Consider the following 24,809-nt stretch of genomic DNA (forward strand, 5'->3'; position numbering starts at 1 on the left):
TCTCACTCAAAGTTAGGTGCTCACTGTCTGCTGTGGGTCAAAGTTCCCATCACAGAGTGTAATGGGAGATCACGTAGTTCAGATTGGTAAGGAACGTAGGGCAAAGAAGGTATGTCCTTGACCCAGAAGAGCTCACAAAGAAATTTTTCTTCTGTCTATGAACCGAATATATCCCGTGGATCACTGACCACCTATTACTTCTTACATCCACAAAAATGTATAAAAACAGAAGGCTTCTTGGCATGAATAGGCATCGCCTGGTGCAAACCACCCAGAAGAAGACATTTGGGTTGTATTAAGTATAAATTCATTGTTTATTTGCTCCAGCACAGAACTCATCCGAAAAACCATGAACACAAGACGATGTAGGCAAGAGAGACCACCCAGCATTTCTTTGAGGTCTTTTGAGGACTATTGAGACAATACTCTAGAAGCCATCAGCTTAGAGAATTTCCGTTGTTTATTTCCAATTCCTTCACAATTTGGAAGACTTTATTTTACATCAGTTGAGAGTCTGGTGACCAGAGGCCTTGTTGTATATGTTCAGGATGTGTGGTAACCCAAAGGATAGCATCTAAGCTTCCCGTGTTGCTTTGAAGAAGCCATTTGCTTCCAAGGAAAGTGGATTCAAAGTCCTAAAAGGATTTTTAAGATATGTAAAACCAGTTCTATCTATTTATGAAGATTAATGACATTTTCGAGAAAATGCAAGGGATTTGGGAACTCATGCATTCTAAGTTAATTCTCTCCTACTCCATAACATCCATACCATTTGTGCAGAAAAAAAAAATACCGTAAGCGCAGCTGAAGGAGTTCTGTTATAATTTTTTAAGTAAATGTGTAAATTATTTTATGTGCTCAAGATAAATTGCCAAGAAAACGCACTGCTTAACATAATTTCCCACTCAGCAAACACAATGTTTGTAATTATCCATGGTGCATCCACCACCAGAGGAACATTTGTTTTCTCTTTTAGGCTATGGAAAAGTCTGTATCCTCACACAAGAACAAGATGCCTTGTTTTTACTTTTTTAGGTACAGTCATGACCCCCAACTACATAGACTCCAGTAGCCTCAGTGTGGCCCCATGGTGTGACTGCAACAACAGTGGGAATGATCTGGAAGAGTGCTTCAAATTTTTGAACTTCTTCAAGGACAATACATGTCTCAGTGAGTTTAAAAAAAGAGAAAAGGAAGCAAACACAAGCGTGCTCTCCTCTCTGTGTTCAAGCCGTACCTTCATGTCTCTTGGGTCCGGCTCTTCTCTCTCTCTGTCTCTCTCACTCTCTCTCTTTCTGTCGCTTTTTTTCCTGATCTCTGATGGTGAATACAGCATCTCTTGGCCACACTACGCAACGCAGCAGGGAACAGAGCAAGTCAGTGCTGCTAAGTCTGTGAATCCAAAGGCCTAAGAGAGCAAGAGATTCAAACAACGGAGGGTACATTATGTCGGATAGAACACTCCTACCCACAGATCAAATTTTGATCTTGGCAACCAGCACAAAGTCTGTTCCAAAGGTTCTTAAAACCTGGGCACGATATACGATGTGAGAAGCTCAGACAAATTAGATGGGGGTAGGCCTCCAAGGGCTCTCAGAGAAAAATTAGAACGTTAACATCAATAGCCCCCTGGATGATCAGGATTGGCTCAGAGGAGAAGCAACAATTCTTGAGTGGGATAAGCTGGCGATGTGGCCAGGAGCCTCAGGATGTGTTATCTCGGGAGACACAGTTGAGCACTAAGGGGGCTCCTGCTTGGAAATAGTTTCGGCTCTGATTGCGGTGTCCTTCAGGCAGTTAGAAAACACGTTTCCCAAAGGGTGAGGGATAGAGAGAATTGTTCAGGTGTGAACAATGGGCATGCGTCGGACTGGGCCAGGTCTCCCTTTTACCCACTGAGATGTGCACACTGGAAGTGACAGTCCAGCTGAGATGCTTGAGTACCTCACTCACACGTTGTGGCAGCCACCTTTAATTTATTGGGAACCTTCGACTCACTCTGTAGGGAGTGCAATATATATATTACCTCATTTACTATAATCTGGGCAAGAGCCCTCGGAGATATGGGTATTATTGTCTCCATTTCACAGTTGAGTAAACAGCTGTTTATTCGTATAGACCATCCATGCAAAGATGGATCCGAAGCCCGAGTGCCTTTCTCTGCAGCCCCTGTCCCCCGTGGGGGGACTCATTTGCTTTTGCCTCATTCCTGATATTTAAGGGCCCATTGGCCAAGAACAACTGCCCGAACGTTGGGGACCAGGTGTAACTTCCTGGTGAGAGGCATTGGAACAAGTTTCTAGGAATTAAGGTTCAGCCACCCCTCTGAGAGCCGTGACAGTTCTCCAGGATGCTCTGCTATGCAATGACTGACGACCAAAGAATTAGCTACCAATTTACCATGTATATGGAAAAGCTTTTAAGTGTTATTTATTCTAAAACCTCTCTATTGTTTCCTTTGTTGAAAAGACAAATCTACACGATTTGCTTACTAGGTACTTTTAATAATGCGGCTATAACCAAATGTTTTGATCATCTTAAAACTAACACAAGCTTCTGGACACCGAAGTGAAATTGAAAATCACACACATATTCAGAAGTGCGGAGACATTTGCTAAGATGTTGGGTGTACCGCTGAATTGTACCTCAGATCTCTTGTTTGGTCTTGACTTAAAAAAAAAGAAATGTATGTATATATCCCTCTTTTCCACATCCTGCATAGTCTTCTGGCAGAATGCAAGTTTTAATGAAGATAAAGCAATGACAACATAGGTTAGTATGGGAGAAGATCATACTCACACCGGCTGGACAACTCCTCTTTCGTGGAGAAATTGAAGGTGTCCCTACTTAATAATATTTTGGTGAAGGGGAGAATAGTCTGGCATCTTTTTGCTAATGACTTTTCAATAAAAATAAATACATTTGGTCTTCAATAGGGACCAAAGCCAGCCAGAATTTTTCATAGTCATTCCATTTATACTTCGATCAGAAAGGGCACGGCATACCAAAGACGCAGCACCTGTAAATTCACTCTCTGGCCAAAGACTCCAGAGTAGAAGGATTTGAAATTTGTAGGTTCCAGCTCAAATGCATTAACCTAATTCTTCTGCCTTCAGATTAGCCGGAGCTCTCCCAGATGCCTCTGTCATGAGCACAACTTTAACCAATTGTTTATTTCTGGTTATTGGGAGTGGGGGGAGGAACGGTTAGGTTTAAGCCAAAATACCTGGCCAAGATGAGGGGAAGAGAGAGAAGAATGAGCTTGCGGTGGAGGTAAGTTAGCAGTTACTGTCACTTGGGTCTTTCTCCAGAAGCTACTTTCACCTCCTAGACCACTGTATCTGAACTGCGGTTCCCCATTCCATTCTTACTGCTGCTTCTTTTCTTTTTAAGTTTCTTAATTTTGAGAGAGAGAGAGAGAGAGAGAGAGAGAGAGAGAGAGAGAGAGAATCCCAAACAGGCTCCGCACCATCAGCACAGAACCCGATGTGGGGCTTGAACTCACAAACCTGTGCCGAAATCAGGAGTCATGCCCTACTCCTGCGTCATCACCTCCAAGCATTTCTCATCACGGAATGTATTGCATATGTCACTTACATGCCTCTGCAATCCGCATGGGACCCCCGTGAGGGCACGGACTCTTGTCTTTTGTTGCCATCACGGATGTTCACTGCTACATGTTTAGCACAGAGCAGCTCCTGGCACTTAGTACACATTCCATTCACATTCCGTTCAAGTAAATGAATGAGCGAGTGAACCAACTCCCCAAGTGCAAGGCAAACACCCCGGAAAGCACAGGTGGTTCCAATAATTGGGAAGGGGGTCTCTTGAATCCACATGAGAGAAAGGAGGGCTGTGCGGTTTGTGGTGCTGGTTGTTCTGGGTTATTCGAGGCAACCAGTCCGCTGCGTCTCTCTTTCTCTGCATTCTACCGAGCCAGTAAGCCGTGTAACACGGCTAGGAGCATAAAAGGTATTTATATTCATTCAAAGCTGTTTCTTACAGCCTAAAAAAACGTAAAGTTTTGGAAAACAAGCTTCCAGTTTGCCTGAACTTAAAGGATAACAATTTTAGAACAAAATGTCACTTCTAAGAGGAAGATTAGGCTTCAATTATTCTGTCTGGTATATCGAAAAAATGCCAGCAAGGAGTCATATATTAACAATTTGCACATTCAGGTCTCAAATGGGGGAGTTTGATTTCTTACACAATGAATATGAAATAAAAAATTCCTAAAGCCAGGCCAAATCCCCGAGGACCTGATTAAAAACTGTTTTTAATTCATTGTGGGGAGGGGAACAACACACAACCAATTTACTCTTGCCATAAAAACAATCTAATCCCATGCAATTGTAATAAGCTTTTAAAGTTCTACATTTTAAACTTTTCATTTAAGCAGGGCTGCTCCTACCTAATTATGCAGATTTTGTTTGGAAGACTGGGAGCGGAAAGGGAAAAAAATAATCTTACTTAAATTTTCACTATGTATTGATGAGATTTGGGGTAGAATTTTCTTTTAAAGAAACTGGTTCCATCCGTACTCTGAGCAGTGCCTGGCTCACAGAGGCTGCTCGGAGAGTGTATAGGGTGCTCCGTGGTGGTAAGAAATCACAGTTTTCGCTGTGTGATTTCACTGCCTGCCAAATTAGTGTGGATGCCACCAAGTTGCCTCAGTCTCATAATTAAGGATATGTTACTTTTTGCAAAAAAGCACCAACTAGTTTGCGTTTCGAAAAGAATTTTAAGAGCGCGGGAGGATGTTCTTGAAAGATGGGACAGTGATGGGGATCCCAAAATACAGGTTCGAGGCTGGGTTTCAAAGTGATGAGCATTTCAGGGCAAGCATCTTGCTCAGCACCTGGTACATAAATAGGAGCAATATTTGTTGCACGTTGAACGTACCTAAGTGTCCATCGCCGTGTGTAATGAATGAATTGATTTTTGAGCACCTGACCTGATGGCTGGCTCCCAGCATGTGTAGGGTGGATGGATGGATGGGTTTTGTTCAGAGAAGTCCAATACTGCAATCTGAATTTCTAGCGTGCCTCTCTGGCTTCGTGTATCCTGTCTGTTACATTTGCTGCTTGACTTTGAAATTGGATTTCCTCCTGTTTTACTGCAGAAAATGCAATTCAAGCCTTTGGCAATGGCTCCGATGTGACCGTGTGGCAGCCAGCCCTCCCAGTTCAGACCACCACTGCCACCACCACCACAGCCTTCCGGGTCAAGAACAAGCCCCTGGGACCTGCAGGGTCGGAGAATGAGATCCCCACTCATGTTTTACCACCTTGTGCAAATCTGCAGGTAAGAGCTGAGCCCAAACTCCCAGCTGGAGCTCGCCTCTGGGGGGGGGGGGGGGGGCGGGGAAACACGGACCGATTTCCTACACTGCATTTAAAGATAGATGGCTGATGATGGAGGGCTGCTCGGGTTTGAATCTTAAAAGTGCATTATAACCACGATAAATGGAGATTGTGAAGTGCCACAGAGTGGGGAGAAAGGTGGATTCTGGAACGGATGCCCATTTCCTGGGAGTGTGACTTTGGTCCAGGTACCCGTAGTTGGCCTTGGTGTCCTCACCTTTAAAATGAGGGGGCTAGGCAGATGAATCTTTAAGCTTTGTGTCTGTGGAGTGAGTGGAAACGTTGAGTCGGGTACTGATTTGTATATTATGCTCATTCTGTGTTCTCTACAAAGCAGCAGTGTATTGAAAGAGAAGGTATTCTTGGGGTTGTCGCCATTGCTGGCATTTAAACCCAACATGGAGTACTTAATTCTGTCTGAAGGTGAGCCAGAGACAGTGTCGCTAGGGAGGTGTTAACTCCAACGTAGAGTCCTGTGTGGCTTCGTTCTTCCAGAAGCAGAAGAAAATGCTTTTCCAAAGTAGGAGGAGCCATGTGGAGCTACCCTCCGAAGCCTCTCGTGTGCATAGAGGCCAGGGAGAATGGCTGAGAGATTTCCTTGGGGTTAATCCAGATCTACAAGGGCAGACCCACCGTGGCATGCTAACCAGTGCTTTCCTGCCTTTAGTCAAAACAGAGCGTTTATTTTCCTTTTTATTGATTTTTTTCGTAATAACGAAAGTACTCAGCTATTTAGCAAGACGTTGCATATTTATATGTTTGCGAAATGTTTTCACACACTTTACCTTATTGGACGCCATCCTCCTGAAGGTTGTGGAAGACTAATAGTATTATCGCTAGCCTCGTTCTTGCACTTGAGGACACCAGGGCTTGGTGAGGTAACACTTTTGCTGGAGCCTACGGAGTTTGTGTCACAGAACTGGTGCTGGGGATCTAGGAGACCCCTGTTGCTTTCGTGGTTCTTCCTGTATTTGGGGGGGTAGTGGTGACCACATGATAATGTCTGCTTCCTGCCATGCTGGGGAAGGGGTCACGTGCGAGGCCCTGTGATATCACTTCACACTTGTCCCTGCAGTATACCCTCCCTTCTCTCTCCCCACCCTGCTGCCACCAAGGAGAAGGCTCACCGGAATGTTCACCAGAAACCTTCTTTTACCAATACCTCCCTGACCCACAATCCCCTTTGTTCCCTATAGATCACTGGGGCAGTGTTTTTGCTTCTGATTTGCTTGCTGTCTTCTCTCCCACAACGTCTCCTCTCTTCTTCTTGGATCTGCTACATGTCATTCAGTGACTCTGGGTCTCTGCCCCGTCCTCCTATGTCTTCCCCGCGAACATGCCCCCTCGGACACACTCAGACACACTCACACACGGCACTAAGGAGAAGGCAGGCAAGGAAGCCGCACAGCCTAGGGTCTACCAGATGTTCTTCATGCTTCTAAAGCATTTCCTGAGTATGTCCAATCTCCAGAGCACTGTGCAGAAACTGCCAGAACTGGGAGGAGGATTGGGGAATATTATAGCATCTAACTGCCCCGTCTTGCAGCGGAGGCCTCAGGCTCAGGAAGGGGAGGTGGCTCGCACAAAGTCCCCCCAGCCGGTGAGAGGAGGGTCTGGAGCCAGACGTCGCACCACAGAAACAGGATCTATTCTTTGTCTCCAGCCAGTGCTCAGCGTCCTGCGTCCTCCTAGGTCAGCCTTCGGTTCTCGTTGGGTCCACTCAGATTCTAGCGTCAGGAAAGACAAGCGGCCAGATGAGCGATAGGACCCTGTTGCCATTCAGTGATAATAGTGGGCCAGAGAAGGTTCCCGGCTGGTAGAAGAGACAAGCTCTGGCCGCAGCGTGACCGGGTTCTTTTCTGCACGTGTCTGAGTGCACAGAGCATGACCGCAGATGCAGCATTTATCCGGTTTATTGAGCTCTTTCCGTGTTGGGGAAACTTCGTGGAGTTGGGTACTCAAAACATCTCTCTCCTCGGTGAACTTAACAAACAATGGACAAGATGCCGCTTGTCAACATTTTGGGAAGGTCAGACCGAATTCACAGAGGACATTTCAGAAGAATAGCCATCGTTGGGAACTCCACGAAACTAGTTTCCTCCGCGAGAGACGACTCTGTTAGCCATAAGGAGGCATTCTCCCCACTTTCCTGTCCCCTGCTCCCCCCGTCCCCCACCAAGAACACGGCGACTGACTTCTGCTTCCTCTGGTGTTTGCGTGTCTTGGCTACACAGTGTTTTGCCTCCGACACAGATCTGCCCAGCCACCCCTCCCTACAAGGAGGGCTCTGTGCCACTGCAAGGTTGCCCTGGCAACATCAGGGGACACGTGCGCTCTGTTCCCAAGAAACAGTGCCTTTCCTTCCCCTGTATCAGTGACAGGAAGTCTGCCTCCTAAATAGAAGGGCGAAGTAAAATTAGAGTGTGATGTTTATGTCAAGGCCGCCATTTAACTTCTCAGCAGAGGGGAGATGGAAGTGTGGGACTACCGAGGATTGAGCAGGCTGCCCAACTTCTCTACCCTGTGCCACACACACAGAATCCACATGCCTTGGAGCTAAGCCCTATTTCACTTCCAGGGAGCCCTTCAGGTTCCACCACACCTCACCTTTCTTCCGAAGACAATGACCTCCTTGAGCCTGTTTTAGCACACGTGAGGCAGGGAGCGAGGGCATGGGCTCTGCAGTCAAGCTTGTGTTCAGACCCAGGCTCTTATCCTCACCGACATCATGGCTTCTCCAAGCCTCAGCTTCTTCCTCTACAAAACTCAAGGATGACCAAGCTGCCAGAGTCGAGGGGATTAATGGGGGTAATGCTTCAGTCCCTGGGGCGGAACGAACACTCCAGAATGGTGCTTTAAAAATGTCCCATGCGATGCCTCATCCCGAGTCAGTTGGCCACCGGGTCCCTTGACGGCAGATGGAGGGGGGTGTTGTGCCTTGCTTGCAGACGTCCTTTCCTTTTCCAAATGAGTCAACTGAGGCAGGGAAAGGCTAGTGACTTAACCAGAATCACGTAGTACTTCTTTGGAAGGGCTGGGATTTTGGACCCAAAGCCAGTGTCCTTCTGCCTTATTCCATGAGCTTGGACAACCCGGGCTCTTTCTTTGAATTAGGAATGGACAGGAAGGAGGAAGTAAAAACCAGAAAAGGAAGTTATGCAGTATGCAGTATTGTCTTTCTGCAGTTGACTTATTTCACTTAGCATAATGCCCTCCAGGTTCCCGATCTCACTTACATGTAGGATCTAAAAACATCAGGCTTTTAAAGCAGAGTAGAATGGTTGTTACCAGGTGCTTGGTGGTGGGGGAATATAGGGGTGCTGGTCAAAGGCTACAGGTTGCAGTTAGGTGGATGGATGGGATCTGCAGCTCTCATATACAGTATGGTGATGATGGCTAACCATACTGTACTGTATACTTGGAACTTGCCAGGAGAGCAGATCTTAATTGTTCTCGCTCTCCACCCAAAGTGGTAACCACATCAGGCGACAGACACTATGTTTATTAGCTTGATTGTGATAAACCTTTTGTCATGGATACATGCATCAAAACATCACTTGGTATTCCTTCAATATATACAGTTATACCTCAGTCAAGCTTGGTTGGGGGAACAGAAAAGTCGGCGAGGAGAAGCTGGTTTTGACAGAGGAGTTATGACCGCCCATGCTTCCTGAAGGCAGCTATTCAAATAATAAGGAAAACGCAAAGTTCCTGCTTTAGGTCGGGATTCTTTGTGCAATTCCAGGAGACAGGAAATAGGGGAAAGACTGAAAGTTTGCCAGTAAAAGTTTTTGCAGCTTGGTGATGTCTTTAGAATGACCTATACTAACAACAGTTGAAAGAATCATTGGAGGCCAGAGGATAGGAGACGAGTGAGTGATAGGAGACGGGCCTTCGGCTCGAGAACGTGGTCCCTGGCACTGATTTAGGACTCTCGCTTTGGAGTATCACTCCCAGGAGACTCATTCTCTCCATCTGTCCTTCTTTGGCCTGCCTGGCTGTCTCCAGATAAATTACCATTTGCCGGGGGTCCTAGAAATATCTTAGAATGGCGTTTGTCCCAGCCGCATGTGTCATTACTCAGAATAGAACTGACTTAAACCAGCTTGGGATCCATTGGTAACAGATTTGGAGAAAGTCAACTATCTTTGGCAGCTCTAAAGTTCACTTCCCTTGAGAGGCACCCTCTTGTAATATTTTAAAATATACAATAATATGAGAAAACTCTTGGGGACTTGAGTTTCTGTCTTAACATTTGAGATAGATTTCCCCCTCGGAAAGGAAGAAATAAGAATAAACATTTTCAAAAGTCGGCTTCAAAGTGCAATTATCAACAGACCAAGTGCAATTCTTTTGGAGGAATGGGTGGCCTTGGGTGTGGGGCATACGGGACTCGTCTGCAGTTCCTGTGAAAGGCTCGCCTTTAAAAAAGGAAAGTTGATTGATTGGAATAAAATGTCATAGAAATGTCCAGGTGCTAACCCCCTGAGGTGATAAAATGCCAGGTTTTGGGTAACCCGCCAAGCTCCCATGTCAGGATTAATTGGCAGTCATATTAGTAACAAGTGTGACGCAGGCTGTGCTATTGTTGGCATATCCCTTTGACTTGTACAAAGTGGTCACGTGAAAAACAAAGGAAGATTAAAAATTCTACCAATTATTTCATCTTACGTGCACTTGAGTGGTCTGCTAGCTGGAAAAAGCTCAGGATATTTAAACCAAATGGACTGTGCTTGTCGCTTATTTAAAGTAAATATCTTTGGGAGATGTAAGTAAGCATCGGAAAAATCCCTACTTGGCATCATTGTTCACTACTTAAGTCCGGAAGCTTAAAGTGAAGACCCCTTAAAGTGGCATTTGTAGGTCTTGGATGCCATGGTCAAACAGGTTGATACCTCCTCTTGGCTGCAGCTGAGGACCCCGGGGAACATTTTGCTGTCTCTGCCCCTGCCACTCTTTCCCCACGAAAGAGATGTGACAGGAGAAAGCCTGGTAGATTTGGGGGGCACACACTCGGATCCATGGCCGGCAGGGTTGGTGTGGAATAGCTGTGACCAGTTAGAAGGCTCTGGTGAACAGCACAAGCCACAACCAAAGTCAGGTGTTTTTTTTTTTTTTTTGTGAGCCAAAGAAAACGTGTGTGGGGAGACATGGAAGGCCAGAGGTTGCAGACGGATCTCAAGTAGGACTCCTCCCCTCTCCCTAGCGGGACTTTTAAGGCAGCATTCTAGGAAAGAACCAGCAATGCAGCTTTCTCAGTCATAGAAGAGATGCGAGCACAGTCCCGCGGGTAGCCTTGGTGAGGATGCTTACTGCAAAAACCACCAGTGCAGAGGCCGGCTGTCCCCTGCCCCACAATAACCCATCATCTGCCTTGGTGGTTGGACCACACTAACCCTAAGGGTCCCACAACAGGGCCACTGCTGGCCCTCAGTGGGCCATGGGAGCAAAGGCCTTGAGGTGGGCATCTTTCCTGGAGGAGAAGATCTGCAGCATCCACTGGACTGGAATCCACATCGATATCTCGCTGGCCTCCCTTACTCCCTCCAGTTCCTTCTCTTCATGGAGTACAGTCTGAAGCCTATAGAAATGGTCTGGGTGCTTGTAGGATGTAGGATGTTTACAGGTTGCTGAGAGGGACAGAGGGCAGGCAAGATTTGCCTATCCATTACACTCCTCCATATTAGAGTATGGAAACATTTAATTAGAATATTGACTGTTAGAATATTGAAAATGATCTATGTCTGAAGCAAGACTTCCCATCCTGGAAGAATAGCGTGCCCTACCCCTCCTCTGCGTCAGTGCCTCATCACCTCAACAACGTCCGTCCCTTTGTACCTGATAGGGTGACACCAGACTGGAAGTGATTTCGAAACGCTTCCAGGGCCAGCCCCCCAAAAGTCTAGATGTGGCGGTGGGAAGGCAATTATCCAAACCTACTAAATACCCAGGGATCCTCTGGCTGTGACCAAGTGAAAATTTTAAGTGTTGAGTTTTAAAAGGAAAGCTGCCAATGGGTGTTCTGTAAATCATTTGTGCCAGCAGACTGACCCCATTATGTCAGCTAATCCTGGAAATACAGGAGGTAAATTTAAATCTTCGAGCATGAAGCACTTAATCAATATTCTAAATGTTTTTCTTGCAATTTATGCTAGCAGAGCAATGGGGTGCTTTGGCGTCCTGTTAATCTTCCACCGGAGAAGAGGCACTCGAGACAAGGCCAGGGTGGTGGGATTTCGCACAGGATGGTTGGTGGGAGGGCAGGAAGCTGGAAAGGGAAAGAGGGAGGTGGTTATTTCCACACGAGTCCCCTGGCTTGGGGACGCTCATCCACCGATCCCAGCGGGCAGAGCCACCCCGCGCGCACCTCCTTGGTACTTTCCTTTAACCCGTGCTTGACAGCCTTGGAGTTGACTTGCCAGGAAGAGCATGAGCTGGGGTCAGATGCACCCGAGTGAGAACCCTGGTTCAGTTCTTATTGCTGTGTGACCTGGGGCATGTTTCCTCCCTCCTCTGAATGCCTGCTATACAATATCCCCTGCCGCTCTGGTCTACTGTGAAGATTGAAAAACCGGTGCCCAGACCCAAAGGGCCCAGCTGTCCAACCCTTGTGATTGATGAGATGTGCAAGAGCTTTGACTCTGGACGCCGGGGCCATAAAGGAAGGGCTCTTCCCAGTGGCGGGGAGGCCGTGAAGCAGAAAAGATAGATCTTTTTAGATTGTGCTTTCTTAATTTCTAAGAACCATTTGAACTGAGTGATATCCAGCCAGTTCTAAGAATTGGCCATTGTAGAAAGTCCTAAGGAAGGAGGGAAGTGCAGGTGTTCTTGGGACAGCAAGACAAGGAAGAAGGGAAACCAAAAGGCAATTAAAAAAAAAAAAAAAAAAAGGACGAGGTCTTGAGGGGTTACAACTGTTCCAAACTCCATCTCACCCATCTCACTCCAACTTCATCTCATGCCCAGAAGGACTGTCCTGGGAGTGTCATCCTAACAGCCAGCTTCTTGGCAGCGTGACTGGGGCCGTGACAATAGTCAGGTCTCGGTCCGTTCTGGGTACCAGAGTGGGACTGTCTGCCAGGGGCCATTGCCACGTCTCTCTAACCAGTTGCTGACATTGGGAAGAGGGGACACACCTGTAAACAGCAAACAGTCTTAGTTGCAGGAAAGATAGTGTTTTGAGAACCAGCCCCACCTCTTCGCCTCCGAGACCAGGACTTTGAGTCTTTCCCATATCTGCGTTCTGCCTGTATGTTAGTTGCTTAATATTTATGTTTAAACTAAATATGCTTATTTCTATCAACACTGTCATTTTTAGACTCATCCGAAGCTGTTAACATATCTGAAATATATGCAAATCAGTGTGCTCATCCTCTATAATCGTAAATATTAAAATTAAAACAATAAACAGTGTTTGTAATGCCACCTAAATAGTGTTATATACACCAGTGGTCTCCCAGACCCTACTTGGAGAAACATGATAAACCATCTAATGTGACAGAACCCAGAACTATTTGCTTTGGTAACATGCATCGCCTCCTTTTTTATGGTTGGGTATTAATAAAGCAAATGTGCATAAGCTCTTCCCATGAGTCGAGTACTTTCCTAAGCACAGTCACTCAGTCCCCACAGTAACTTCATGAGGTCAGTACTGTTGTTCCCATTTTTTCAGACAAGAAGCCTGAGACACAGAGAGACTTGAGCAGGAGAGGAGAAATGGAAAGGTGGCACCTTCCCCTTCTGTGTGTTTTAAATGGCTACACTACATTACCTAAATCACTGCACTTTACCTTTTTGTTTCCGGATAACATTATTCACTCAGTAGAGATTAAAATCAGTTCCTAGATTCTTGTTGAACATCTGGCAGATGGAGATGCCAGACTGGCTCATAAACTGGCATAAAGAAAGGAAATGACACCTATCCTGACACCAACTGGTGTCCCTAGAACAACTCAATTCTGACGCTGGCTCTCGGAGTCAGCACAGACTCCAGAGGCTAAAGGGCACAGCCCCCAACAAGACTGCCCTTACTTCATATGCCAGCCATGCTTCAGGGATCCCCAGCCACAAATTCAGGGGTTCCCATGACTCCTCAGGTTCAATTCACTAGAACGACTCAGAACTCAGAAAAGCACTATGACTGATTATTACAGTTTTATTATAAAGGATACAAAGCAGGACTAGCCAAATGCAGAGATATGTAGGCTGAGGCCTGGGAGAGTCTCCAAAAAGAGAACTTCCGTGCTTTTTTCCCTGCGGGATCAAACACATCACCCTCCCAGCGCACTGATGCATTCACCACCCAGGAAGCTCCACGGGGTTTCAGGGACCAGAGTTTTAACTGGGGTTTCATTACATAGGCATGATTGATTGAGCCATTGGACATGTGATTGAATGCAGTCTTCTGCCCCTCTCTGGTCCCTGGAGGTCGGCAGGTTGGACTGACCTCACGTGATTCAAAGCCCCAACCTAGTTGGTCTTTCTGGTGACCAGCCCCCGTTCTGAGTCATCTCATTACCATAAACTCAGGGGTGATCCACAGGGCTCAGTGAATACCAAAGATCCTCCCATCACTCAAGAGCTTCCAGGAATGTAAAGGTTATCTCCCAGAAACCAGGAACAAAAGCTAGTCAGATTCTAATTTTAATTCTGGGGCCAAACAGTGAAACTCCTCACAAGAAAGCTGGAGTCGAAATTTTGAACATGGGCTCAGTTCACCACTTACCAGCCGTGAATCCTTGGGAAAACTACTTAGCCTCTTTGTCTCAACTTCCTCATCCATGAAATGGGGATGATGGTGGTCTAGAGCCTTCTGGGATGTTACAAGGATTCAGTGTGATCCCACCCGTGAGGTGCTCTTGGTGTACCGCCGAGCTCTGAGGAGGTGCTAGTCGAGTCTTTCTCATCTGTGAGCTTTGTGTAGCTTCTGGCACTTGGATCTCCCTGGTCCCCTCTGTCCCATCTTCTGGGGAAGTGCCCTGAAGGGCCAGGCTGGGTTTTGCATTGCTTTATGGATCCTATTTTCAGTGGTTTTTCTGGGCTTGGTAGCCTGTAAGGCTTTGCCACCTGTGCAGCAGGCTTATTAAGGATAAGAGAAGGTGAGTCCTTGTCAAAGTGGTACTTTAGAAATGTAATTTAGATTCAGATGCTTCTTCATGGGAAACCGCTTGCTTCCTTGGAATTCTTTGCAGAGGGTGGGCTGGTCGCCTCTATGCCAATCTTGGAAATTTCGATAAGGATTGTTTGGTGATCTCTTGGCTGTGAATTGAACAGTTCCCCCAGGTCAGGCTTGCTCAACCTTGGCCCTATTGACATTTTGGTCTCTCAGTTCTTTGTCGTGGGGAGGGTGGGGGCTGTCCTGTGCCTTGTAGGATGTTTAGGAGCACCCTTGGCCTTCATCTTCTAGATGCCAGTAGCACCTTTCCCTAGTTATGACAACCGAAAATGTTCCTGGACATGGCCAAAGTCCCTTGGAGGGCAAAACCGTCCCTGAGGGAGGACCACTGTCCAGGAAATGAGGGCTGCCTCAAAGCCCCCCTTTCCTTTTGACAACAAGGGAAATGGAGGTGTTGGAGAGTCTTCTCAGGTTTCTCTGCATGATAAGCAACATAGGGAAATGGAAGAGCGGAGAGCCACATTGGACCAAATCTTTCCTGGGTAGTCCAGGCAAGAACAATGAAAAGGGGCTGCGGTTGCTACCAAAGTGCCATGCTTGGACATTTAAGCTAATTTCCCCGAGGAAACACTGCCCTTGGGGTGGGACCTGAGAATACTGTCAGAGGTAGCATTAACTGAGGCTCTTGACCCAGGTCTCACCATCCAAGGACCATGGCCTTTAGGGCCCCTCACCCTCACATTCTTCTGTGGAATGTTTTTCACCCACCCAGCATGCTGGACGAGTAATCCACAGGTGACATTTCAAAGGAGACTTTTGCCGGACCACCGGAGTGGGTGGCAGCGTTTATATGTAACCCCCATCAGGCTTCCCGTGTGGACTTTGAGCAGGGGGGAGCTCCAGGAAGGGTGGTAACAGAGCAGGATCCAGATCAGACCGCCAATGCCAGACTCGTCACCACTGAGCCCTCAGCACGTGTGCTGAATCCCAATGACTGTGGCAGCACTGATGCCATTTCCTGAGCCTTTTGTTTAAGAAAATGACCTTGGTGCTGCATGTTATTTGTGGTATTTGGCTTATGATCTGTGTGACGTTTCTACCATTTCTGCATATTGCGGAGTGTTTTCTAGCACCTACTGTTGTTTCGGTCTCATAAAACAAAACAAAAAAAAACCCCAAATCTTGGCTACACCTAGCGTTTCCTCTGCATAATGCTCTCCTGCTTGGAGTGAGTTTATTTCCCCTGCTCTGAGAGAAACGAGCCGTGAGGGGTGTCTTCCCTTAGCAGAAGTGCTAAGCCTCCGGGCCTCCCACCCAGGCTGCTCCTGGGCTCCCCCAGAAGCCTCCCTGCAGAGCTGTGGACCAGGCGGCCAAGGGGCCTAGGGGCCTGCGTGATGGGCCCAGCTACTCCCAGCATGAAGAGGCTGCCAGTGGCCTCCTGGGATTTAATCTGCCCGGCTCCAGCTGCCAGCTGATGAGCTCAGAGGGAAGCTGCCTCCCAGGATCCACCCACGTTCGCCCTGGGAGGAAGGAGGCTGTTGTAAAAACAGTTTTCGAAAGAACTGCTTATCGAGCATTTTCCAAGCCCCTTCATCCAGGAGAGTGCCTGAATTCCAAACTTAGATTTTGGGTACTACTCCATTAAGGCAGCATGCTGAAGCACACCTTCAGTTGTGTATTCAAACCCTATCGGACATGGAAGCCTGCAGCCTATAACTGGTACCAAAAAAACAGGAATCTTATCTTGGGGGGAAGGCTTCCTGGTAGGTGGGTGGCCGGTGTGCACATCACCCGCACCGCAGGGGGCGGTGGCACACGTTGTATCAGCACGATTGGGCCACCCAAACAAAGCACCATAGACCGGGGGGGCTTCCGCAACTGAAATTTCTTCCTCACGGTTCTAGAGACCGGAAATCCAAGATCAAGGCTTGGGTTCTCCTGAGGTCGTCTCCGTGGCTTTGCACATGGCTGTGTTCTCACCATGTCTTTGTGGTGACTTTGCCTGTGTGTACATGTCCTTGGTGTCCCTCTGTGTGTCCACATCTCCTCTTCTAACAAGAACACCAGTTAGGGTGCGGGGAGCCTGGGTGGCTCAGTCTGTGAAGCGTCCAGCCATCAGTTTCAGCTCAGGTTGTGATCTTGTGGTTTGCGGGTTCGTGGGTTTGAGCCAAGCGTAGGGCTCCATGCTGATGGTGCGGAGCCTGCTTGGGACTCTCTCTCCCTCTCTGTCTGCCTCTCTCCTGCTTGCTCTCTCTCTCTCTCTCAATAAATAAATAAACTTAAAAAAAAAAAAGAACACCAGTTCCAGTGGAGTGGGGCCCACCCTAACAACTTCACGATAACTTAATCACCTCTTTAAAGACCTGTCTCCAAATACAGTCACATTCTGAGGACCTGGGGAATAGGGCTTCGACATACAAATTTGGGGGGGACCCCATTCGTCCATAACATATGTCTGAGGGGAGGTACTTGATAACTAAATATTTGACATTAAAAAAAATCTCATTTATGGGGTGAATTTAAGCAGAAAAAATTACTCTTGCCACAGGTCTTCCCACAGTGCACTGGGTTCTGCTAAGTATCTCTTGTGTATAGCCTTTGAACGTGAGAGACTCGCTCTCGGCTGGTCCTGTGATGGAAAGAACATGGGAAGGCCCCTCCCTTGGGCTGCCCCGGCCAGCCTGCACATACCTGCTCTCCGCTTTGCTTGGAGCTCTGGCTATCACTCGTGAGCTTCCACAAATTTAATTCAAGCAATGACTTTTTGTGATTGGCACATTTGCATTGTAGCAAACGTTGGTTCAACATATTGTTGGAATACACAATACTGTAATTTAAGATTATTTTATCAGCAGTAAAGGGTTTTATAATTCATTTAAAAAGTTGTAATGGGCTTGAGCATCTTCAGTGGAGTTTAATAATACAGCGTTTTATAGCTGGCTGTAAAACTTCAGATTACGGTTTTAGCAATTGTGCGATTCTATTTTATAGTTTAATAATTGTTCAAATGAAGGAGAGTATAACGTTCCTAAAAACCAATTTAATGACTTAGAAAAATAGCCTTTATCAAAATCTAACGTACACCTTTAATGAACCCAGATGTCACCTTTTCAACAAAGGCAGATCATGGCATCTATTTTTCTCAACCACAAAACCCTCCAAATTAAGTGCATCCAGTGTAGTATCTCCAAGTTATAGTTTTCTCTTTTTTAAAAAAATATTTTATCCCTAATCTCCGATAGCCAGAATAAGCCTATTTGCCAAGCACAAGGTGGATGGCAGCTAGGCCAGAAGAGCTTCCGCAGGAACAGGGAGTAAATCGGTTCTCTCTTTAGAAGGTTCTTTGTTTTACAGATGACCCCTTCATCCCACTGCTTCAACCGCAGCTGCTAACTTTAATAAAGTCCCTTATTAATGCCTCCAGATAGCCCATACTTAACCATTCTGTGAGTGAGTGGCAAAATGGGGAACCCTACATTATAATATAATTGTATACTATTATTACGAGCAATAAAAGTGTTAGCATATAGCATTGGGGAAAAGGCATTAATTCATGCTGTCATTGGAATTACAGTTCATGTTGTTATATTTTGGGATTTTCCTGGGTTATATTCTCAGACAGCTAAAACCAATAAAAGAGTAGGCTCTACACAAACACGGTTACCATGGAATACGCTTTGGCAACATGGACCCAGGACCCTTGGGTGCGGTGATTCTTGGGTGAACCAGCTCTGGTTCAGAGCCGTGTTGCAGTTATGGAGAAGTGGCAACAGCCAGAGGAAGTCCATGTGGCTGGGCTCCTTCCTGGCTGGGGTGCAGTCCATGGGCTTGGGGCTCACGGGCCATTTCCGCTTTGTGTTATTAACAGCGGTGGCTGTGATGTGAATGGCAGGGAGGCAGACCCTGAACTGTCCACCAGAGAAGTAAGCAGGACAGAGGTCCCCAGCAGTGGTAGACTCTCTTGCATCACCCTGAAATGATGGGGGCCTCCTTTTCCCTGCTTCCCACTCTGTTCTCTAGCAGCCCCACCCTTCGTTGTCAGCTCCAGAAAGCTTCTAGCTGAAAGTTGGTGCTGCTTGGGAACAACTTAAGGCTGCCTGTCCCAGAAGCATCTGAGTATTCTCTCCCAGATCACAGCCATCTCAGCAAGGATACCACAGCCGGAAGGCATTCTTGCTGTCCCGAGGCAGGCACTTGCTCAGGCGTCAGCTGTTGTCTGTACCTATTCCTGCCCCGGCACGTGGTGCCCCCTAGGTTATAACGAGGTTGGGGGGGGGTGGGTAGTAGCCCTTAGTGATTCTGAAGTCCCATGAAGAGCACAGGCATCGTTCAGTTTACTCCAAAACCAAGCTCGCTTTGAGATAATGTAGCTCAAGCGTTGAGTGTGCCCATGCTTGACGAGGGATCACGCAGACAATAGACCAGCAGAAGTATGGTTAGTTCTCAAAGTTGCTTTTTTCTCTGTTTGTAAGAAAAAAAGGTTGTGCTTAAGAATAAACAACACTGAAGGGCCAGGCTTCTTGCTATATTAGAATCAAACCTTTCTGTGGGTTTCAATAGAGAGCAATTTCACGTCCTTAATCCTTGGATTCATCATCTGTAATATGGGAATAATGAGCACCTACTGCCTAGGAGGGTTGTAATAATTAAACAAATTAAAATTCTCCAGCGTAGTAACGGAGCCTCCAGTTCAGCACAGTAACTGTTTTTATCATCATTTGATCCTCCTGGTTGGTGAGTGCTGAGCACGAGACGGAAGGAGCCTGTACTAAGGGGACAGTTGGTGACCTTTACCCCCAGATTTTTCAGGGACATGAACTTGGGCATCATACAGGGTATGTACCCTGCAAAAGTGAGCCAGCCTCAAGTTGAACTATTTTTTAAGTCTTTTTTTTAATGTTTTATTTATTTGAGAGAGAGAGAGAGTGCAGCACAAGCAGGGGAGGGACAGAGAGAGAGGGAGACACAGAATCCGAAGCAGCTCTAGTCTCTGAGCTGTCAGCACAGAGCCCGATGCGGGGCACGAACTCCCCAGCAGTGAGGTCATGACCTGAGCTGAAGTCGGACACTTAACTGCCTGAACCACCCAGGTGCCCCGACTTGAACCAATTTTTTATGATCACCCACTTATGATGCCTTCTCCTACCGCTTTTGTCAAAAAGGGGGGCTAATAACTTAAAGATGGGGATGGGAAGACTAGGCCCCCTCAAGGTGTTCTAGGAAGAGCCATTAGGCCACTTGAACCTGCGGTTTAGAGGGCAGTGAGGCTGGCCCATCAGAGGGACAGTAATTCAGCAGTTGGACAATTGCTTAACCCAATTGCCGGATAATAAACATGCTTAATAAAAAGGAATAGGACGTCTGCACCATCTTGGCCATAAATATGCTCTCTTGTTCTGGGTAACCTATGAGAATACCTCTGAGTACACTTAGATCACATACTATAAATAAATCCAATTTCTTGTATCCCCTACTGACCTCTTATCCTTAGGACCTCTAACCAACCATACCTCCCTGATAATAGGCTCTGCCTTGTGTTTGAGCCGTGGAGCTCATGCGTGGGAGGAAAATGGCTCCGGTTCTCCTGTGAGGTTCAACAGAAGGCTCCCCTCCCTTGGACCCCTCCTGTTCAAAGCGCGAGAGGAGCCACAGCATGGACAGGGCTGTCTGGAAAGGAAGCTCCGGGTGGTGGGCACTGAGTAGACACTGCAGTTTTCCCCAGGTGGCTGTTGCTGTCCTCTCCTAGGCAGCATGCGTGACCCCAGGCTTATTACTGCTTCCCTGGGCCCCTTCTCAGCTGTCAGCAGGATAAGAAGAACTACTTCTATGGGTTATCTGGGGGTTATGGGAGATCACGTGTGCCGTGTCTGGCGTGGAGTCCATATGCATGGGTTTTGGAGTCAAGGGGACTGAAGTCAGACAGATGACATCTCCATGCAGACACCCCAGGCTGCAGAAACTCGGCGAGTCCCAGCCTCTCAGAACCCTCGTTTTCTGATCTGTGCAAAGGGGTAGAGCCCCCCTCAGAAAGTCATGTGAGCGATTGGGAGTGTTCAGTGAAGCACAGATGGGGTCATTATCGGAGGGGGCCATCGTGAATGGTAACTGTCACAGTATCACTCTTGGTCTCCTTGGTTTTCCTCAATTATCTGTTTTTCTCCGTGTACGAAGAGCACATTTTTCTCTCAAGTTTTTAAAATTTTTGCTTTCACCTGGTTTTCCACAGCGCCCAGGGTACTCCATTTTCTGAACAGAGGGTGAACTAAAGCCCAGGGTCGGTTATGTCTGCAGACCACGGCGTTTTATATCAAACCTTAGTTACCACCATAAGTCACAGATCCATTACGGGGCCGCACTCAGCTGCACATAAATGCACAGGAGAATGAGAGGCTTAATAAATATTATCTGATGGCTATGAGGATGCGCGTCTGATGAGACAGACTTCATGCACTTCTCATCAGAGACCACAATGAATCTTTCCTGTTGCCCTTGCACATTTGCATTTCTGACTGCGCATCTGAGAAAACAAATGTTTCATTTTAGGGCCATCCCCCTGGTTGCCTTTATACCATTCTCGCTTGAATGTTCGCTATACAAAAACGCCTCCCCTACCCCAAACCAAAATGTCTTCCACACATTGTTTGGCATCATCTGACTGGTAATTGGGCATAATTTTCTAAAATACAGGTCATAATTGCTTCTTGCCTGAATATTTTACTAATCAAACAAGTTAACCATGAAGGAAAACACAGTTCTCTGGTGTAGTTTGCAACCTGTGTTTGCCCCAACTTAGGGGAAAGCAAAATGGATGCAAGATGATCCTGTGAAGTATGGACAGAAGAAAGGCCAGCTCGAGCGCCATGGGAAGCTCCCTGCTGTAGACGGTGTCTGCACCCAGTGCTCCTGGCCATCTTGCCATTAGTGTTGAATTACAAGTGCAGGGCTGCAGGAATCCTTTTTATGGCATGCTGGAGACTGACGGGCAAGCCCGAGGGACTGCTTAACTAATGGAGGACTGTTGATATATCCTGCTGGACTGTATCTCTTTCACTGCATTCATTTTTTAAATCCAAGGGATCACAGAAGACCATAAGCCAGTTCTAGTCACTATCATGTTCGCAAGCCAAATTAGCTTCAGCTTTTGCATTTCTCCAGCCCCTGCCCCAATCCAAGAGCACTAGCCTAGACACAGGGAGGCTAAAGCAATCATCAACAGCAACCTGAGGTTTTCAAGGACTTCCACCTTCACATTTGATTCTCAGAACAACTCTTCGAGGCAAGCAGCAGGGCAGGGATTATTGTAATTAAAGCTGATGGTTGAAAAGCCAAGGCTAGGACTTTCCTAAACTGTGTTCATTGTATCATACTTTATCAGTCAAGCCGGTACCAGGAGCAAGTTCTAAGCCATAGTAGAAGTTCTCTTAACTGACCCTCATGTAACCAACTCATCAGAAGCCAACCTTTCCATTCTCTTGTGAACATCTAACGCCCATGGTGGACTGCATGCCCCAAGCTGGTGGCCTCTGTCCTCCTGCCCACCTCTGCCCTTGCTCTCTCTCTAGTTGAGAGGCAGGCTTAAAAGAGTCAGGCATGTTTGTTCTCAAGCCTTTTTGTGTTCTTTTATTTGTATTTTGCTTACATAATCTAATTCAGTATTCCATGAAGGATTGAAATCGAAGCACAAAAGAAAGTATAGTTGTTTCCATGAAAACTAAGTGGAATACCTTGAAAGAGCCAAATCCTTTTTTTAAAAGAAATGCCTTTGGATTAGTTGTGGGTGAGACAAAATTATAAAAGACTGAGAAAGATTACAAAAATGTAAAAAGATTCTGCACTGAGATTCCTCTGCAGGTAGCAAACAAATGTCACTACCGTTTTAAAGAAACTGAAACTGGAAATTGTAGACCGTGAACAATTCTAAGTGTAGCTTATGCAGAACATAAGCCAGGGAACTCTAACAAACTCTTTCTTTAAAAAGCTTTTTCTCCCCCTAAGTATGTATGTATGTATGTATGTATGTACGTATGTATTTTGAGAGGAAGAGGGAGAGAGAGAACATGCACATGTCAGAGAGGGAGGGGCAGAGAGAGAAGAGAGAGAGAGAATCCCAAGCAGGCTCCATGCTGTCAGCATAGAGCCCAACACAGGGCTCAATCCTATGACTGTGAGATCATGACCTGAGCCAAGACCAAGAGTTCGATGTTTAACTGACTGAGCCACCCAGGCACCCCTAAAAAGCTTTTTTAAAGAAGGTGGCGTTGGTCATGTATCCAAAAATCAATAAGTGATGGACATTTAGATTTGAAGTTAGAATATTTGATATAATACATACAGTGAAATATCCAGCCTCAAAAAAGAAGGAAATCCTGCAATATGCAACATGATGGATGAATCTAAAGGACATTATACTAAGTGAAATAAGCCAGTCACAGAAAGACAAACACTGTAGGATTCCACTTATGTAAAATATCTAAAATACTCAAACTCATGGAAACAAGTTTGCTGATTGGAGTTCCCTGGCTTATGTTCTGCATAAGCTACACCTAGAATTAGTTCCTGGTCTACAATTTCCAGTTTCAGTTTCTTTAAAACGGTAGTGACATTTGTTTGCTACCTGCAGAGGAATCTCAGTGCAGAATCTTTTTACATTTTTGTAATTTTTCTCAGTCTTTTATAATTTTGTCTCACCCACACCTAATCCAAAGGCATTTCTTTTAAAAAAAGGATTTGGCTCTTTCAAGGTATTCCACTTAGTTTTCATGGAAACAACTATGCTTTCTTCTGTGCTTCGATTTCAATCCTTCATGGAATACTGAATTAAATCATGGTGGTTGCCAGAGGCAGGAAGAGGGGGAAACAGGAAGTTGTTGTTCCGTGGGTATACGGTTTCAGTTCTGCAAGATGAAAAGTTTCTCGAGATCTGCTGTACAACGTTGTGCCTGTATTGTGCACTTTAAATTTGTTAAGAGACTAGATCTCATCTTAAGTGTTCTTCTCACAATTTTTTAAAAAAGGAACTCTGAAATAAAGTTTTATACAAGTGTGTAATTTTTGAGTAGTTTAATGATTTTGCCCTTAACTTAATTTCTCAGTTATCCAATAATCTATGGGCACAGTCCCCAAACCTGTCAGGTAAGAGGGTTTCTACTCTAGGCTTAGTCCCTGAGCTTAACCTAAGTTGTACAGTTAAACTTGGAATGCCCCACGAGTGCCAGGAACCCAAGACTTGCTAGACTCTAGAACATGAATCCACGTCTCATTCAAGGTCAAGATGCACCCCCACACCCACCCACACACACACACACACACACACACACACACACACACACACATAAACCCTCCATCTGGCCTCATTTCAGTTCACTGCACTGATTTTGGAGGCCTTGTCTGTACAGCCCAACCAACTAGGATCTGAGCCTGCCCTTCTGGGTAAGGAATCATGACTTCAGGCCTCCAAAGCCTTTTCCCCACCCCCATCTTCCAACCAGGCTCAACCTGCCCAGAGCATACCAGACTAATGAAACTTGGCACCCAGTGGGCCTTCTGAAATCTATGCTAAGTGAAATATCTTTATAAGATTTTCTTGGAACTTAAAGTGATGAAAGCCTTCTTCTGGCTGAGGTTCAGTTCAGTGTCTTGTGGGTAGAGAGTAGAAAAGCCTCCCAAGGATTATCATCACTCCTTAGAAGGACGCTTGCCCTATCTCACCCCTGCCCTCCTCACAGCCCCTCAGACCCTCCCCAACCCGTGTCAGGGTCCACGAGGCTGGCAAAAATCAGCTTGGAAAGGAAATGGATCCCTTCCCTGTGGAGCGCGGGCATTAGAAGACAAGGATCCAAACCCAGGGGCTCAGAGCAGGTCTTATTTATGTGTCTGCTTGTTTTACGCAGCTGACTTTACTGCACATTATTCAGACCAGTGGTTGCAAGTGGTTGTTACCAAGTTTGTAGGAAAAGCAAATCAGTAGGAAGGTGAGTTTCAAAATAGACAGCGGCAGGGATTTCGGAAAGGCTGGCCAACAGCTTGTGACCAGACCAGCAGTTAAAACCTCCCCAGGCTCCCCTAAATCCAACAGGCAAAATCCAAAAAGCTGAAAAGACTATGCTACAACAGAGCACTGGACAGACTGCCATTACTTAGCTTGGATTCACTTCACAGGCAGCTTCTTTTGTCTTTTTTGTGTAGAAATTAATTTGGACGAGTGTATATCAAGCACACAATAGAGTTGCTGCCTAGTAAGTACTGCCCATGAAAGTCAGAAGAGTCTGTTTTTTTTTTAATGCAATGTAACAATGCAGACTCTGAAGCAGGTTCCTCTGCTCAGTTAACCT

General features: G+C 46.3%; 1 protein-coding gene across 5 annotated transcripts in view; it reads left to right on the forward strand.

Moving 5' to 3' along the window:
* GFRA1 (GDNF family receptor alpha 1) overlaps nt 1-24,809 on the forward strand; it is a 210,952-nt gene that overhangs the window by 176,577 nt on the left and 9,566 nt on the right. For all 5 annotated transcript variants that reach the window (XM_060641398.3, XM_060641397.3, XM_060641400.3 and 2 more), the window contains 2 exons: nt 1,036-1,170; nt 5,123-5,304. In XM_060641398.3, coding sequence (XP_060497381.2) covers nt 1,036-1,170; nt 5,123-5,304 — 317 coding nt within the window. The remainder of the gene's footprint in view (nt 1-1,035; nt 1,171-5,122; nt 5,305-24,809) is intronic.

The sequence above is a fragment of the Panthera onca genome, chromosome D2 (assembly GCF_046562875.1).
Source record: "Panthera onca isolate mPanOnc1 chromosome D2, mPanOnc1 haplotype 2, whole genome shotgun sequence".
Classification (NCBI taxonomy): domain Eukaryota; kingdom Metazoa; phylum Chordata; class Mammalia; order Carnivora; family Felidae; genus Panthera; species Panthera onca.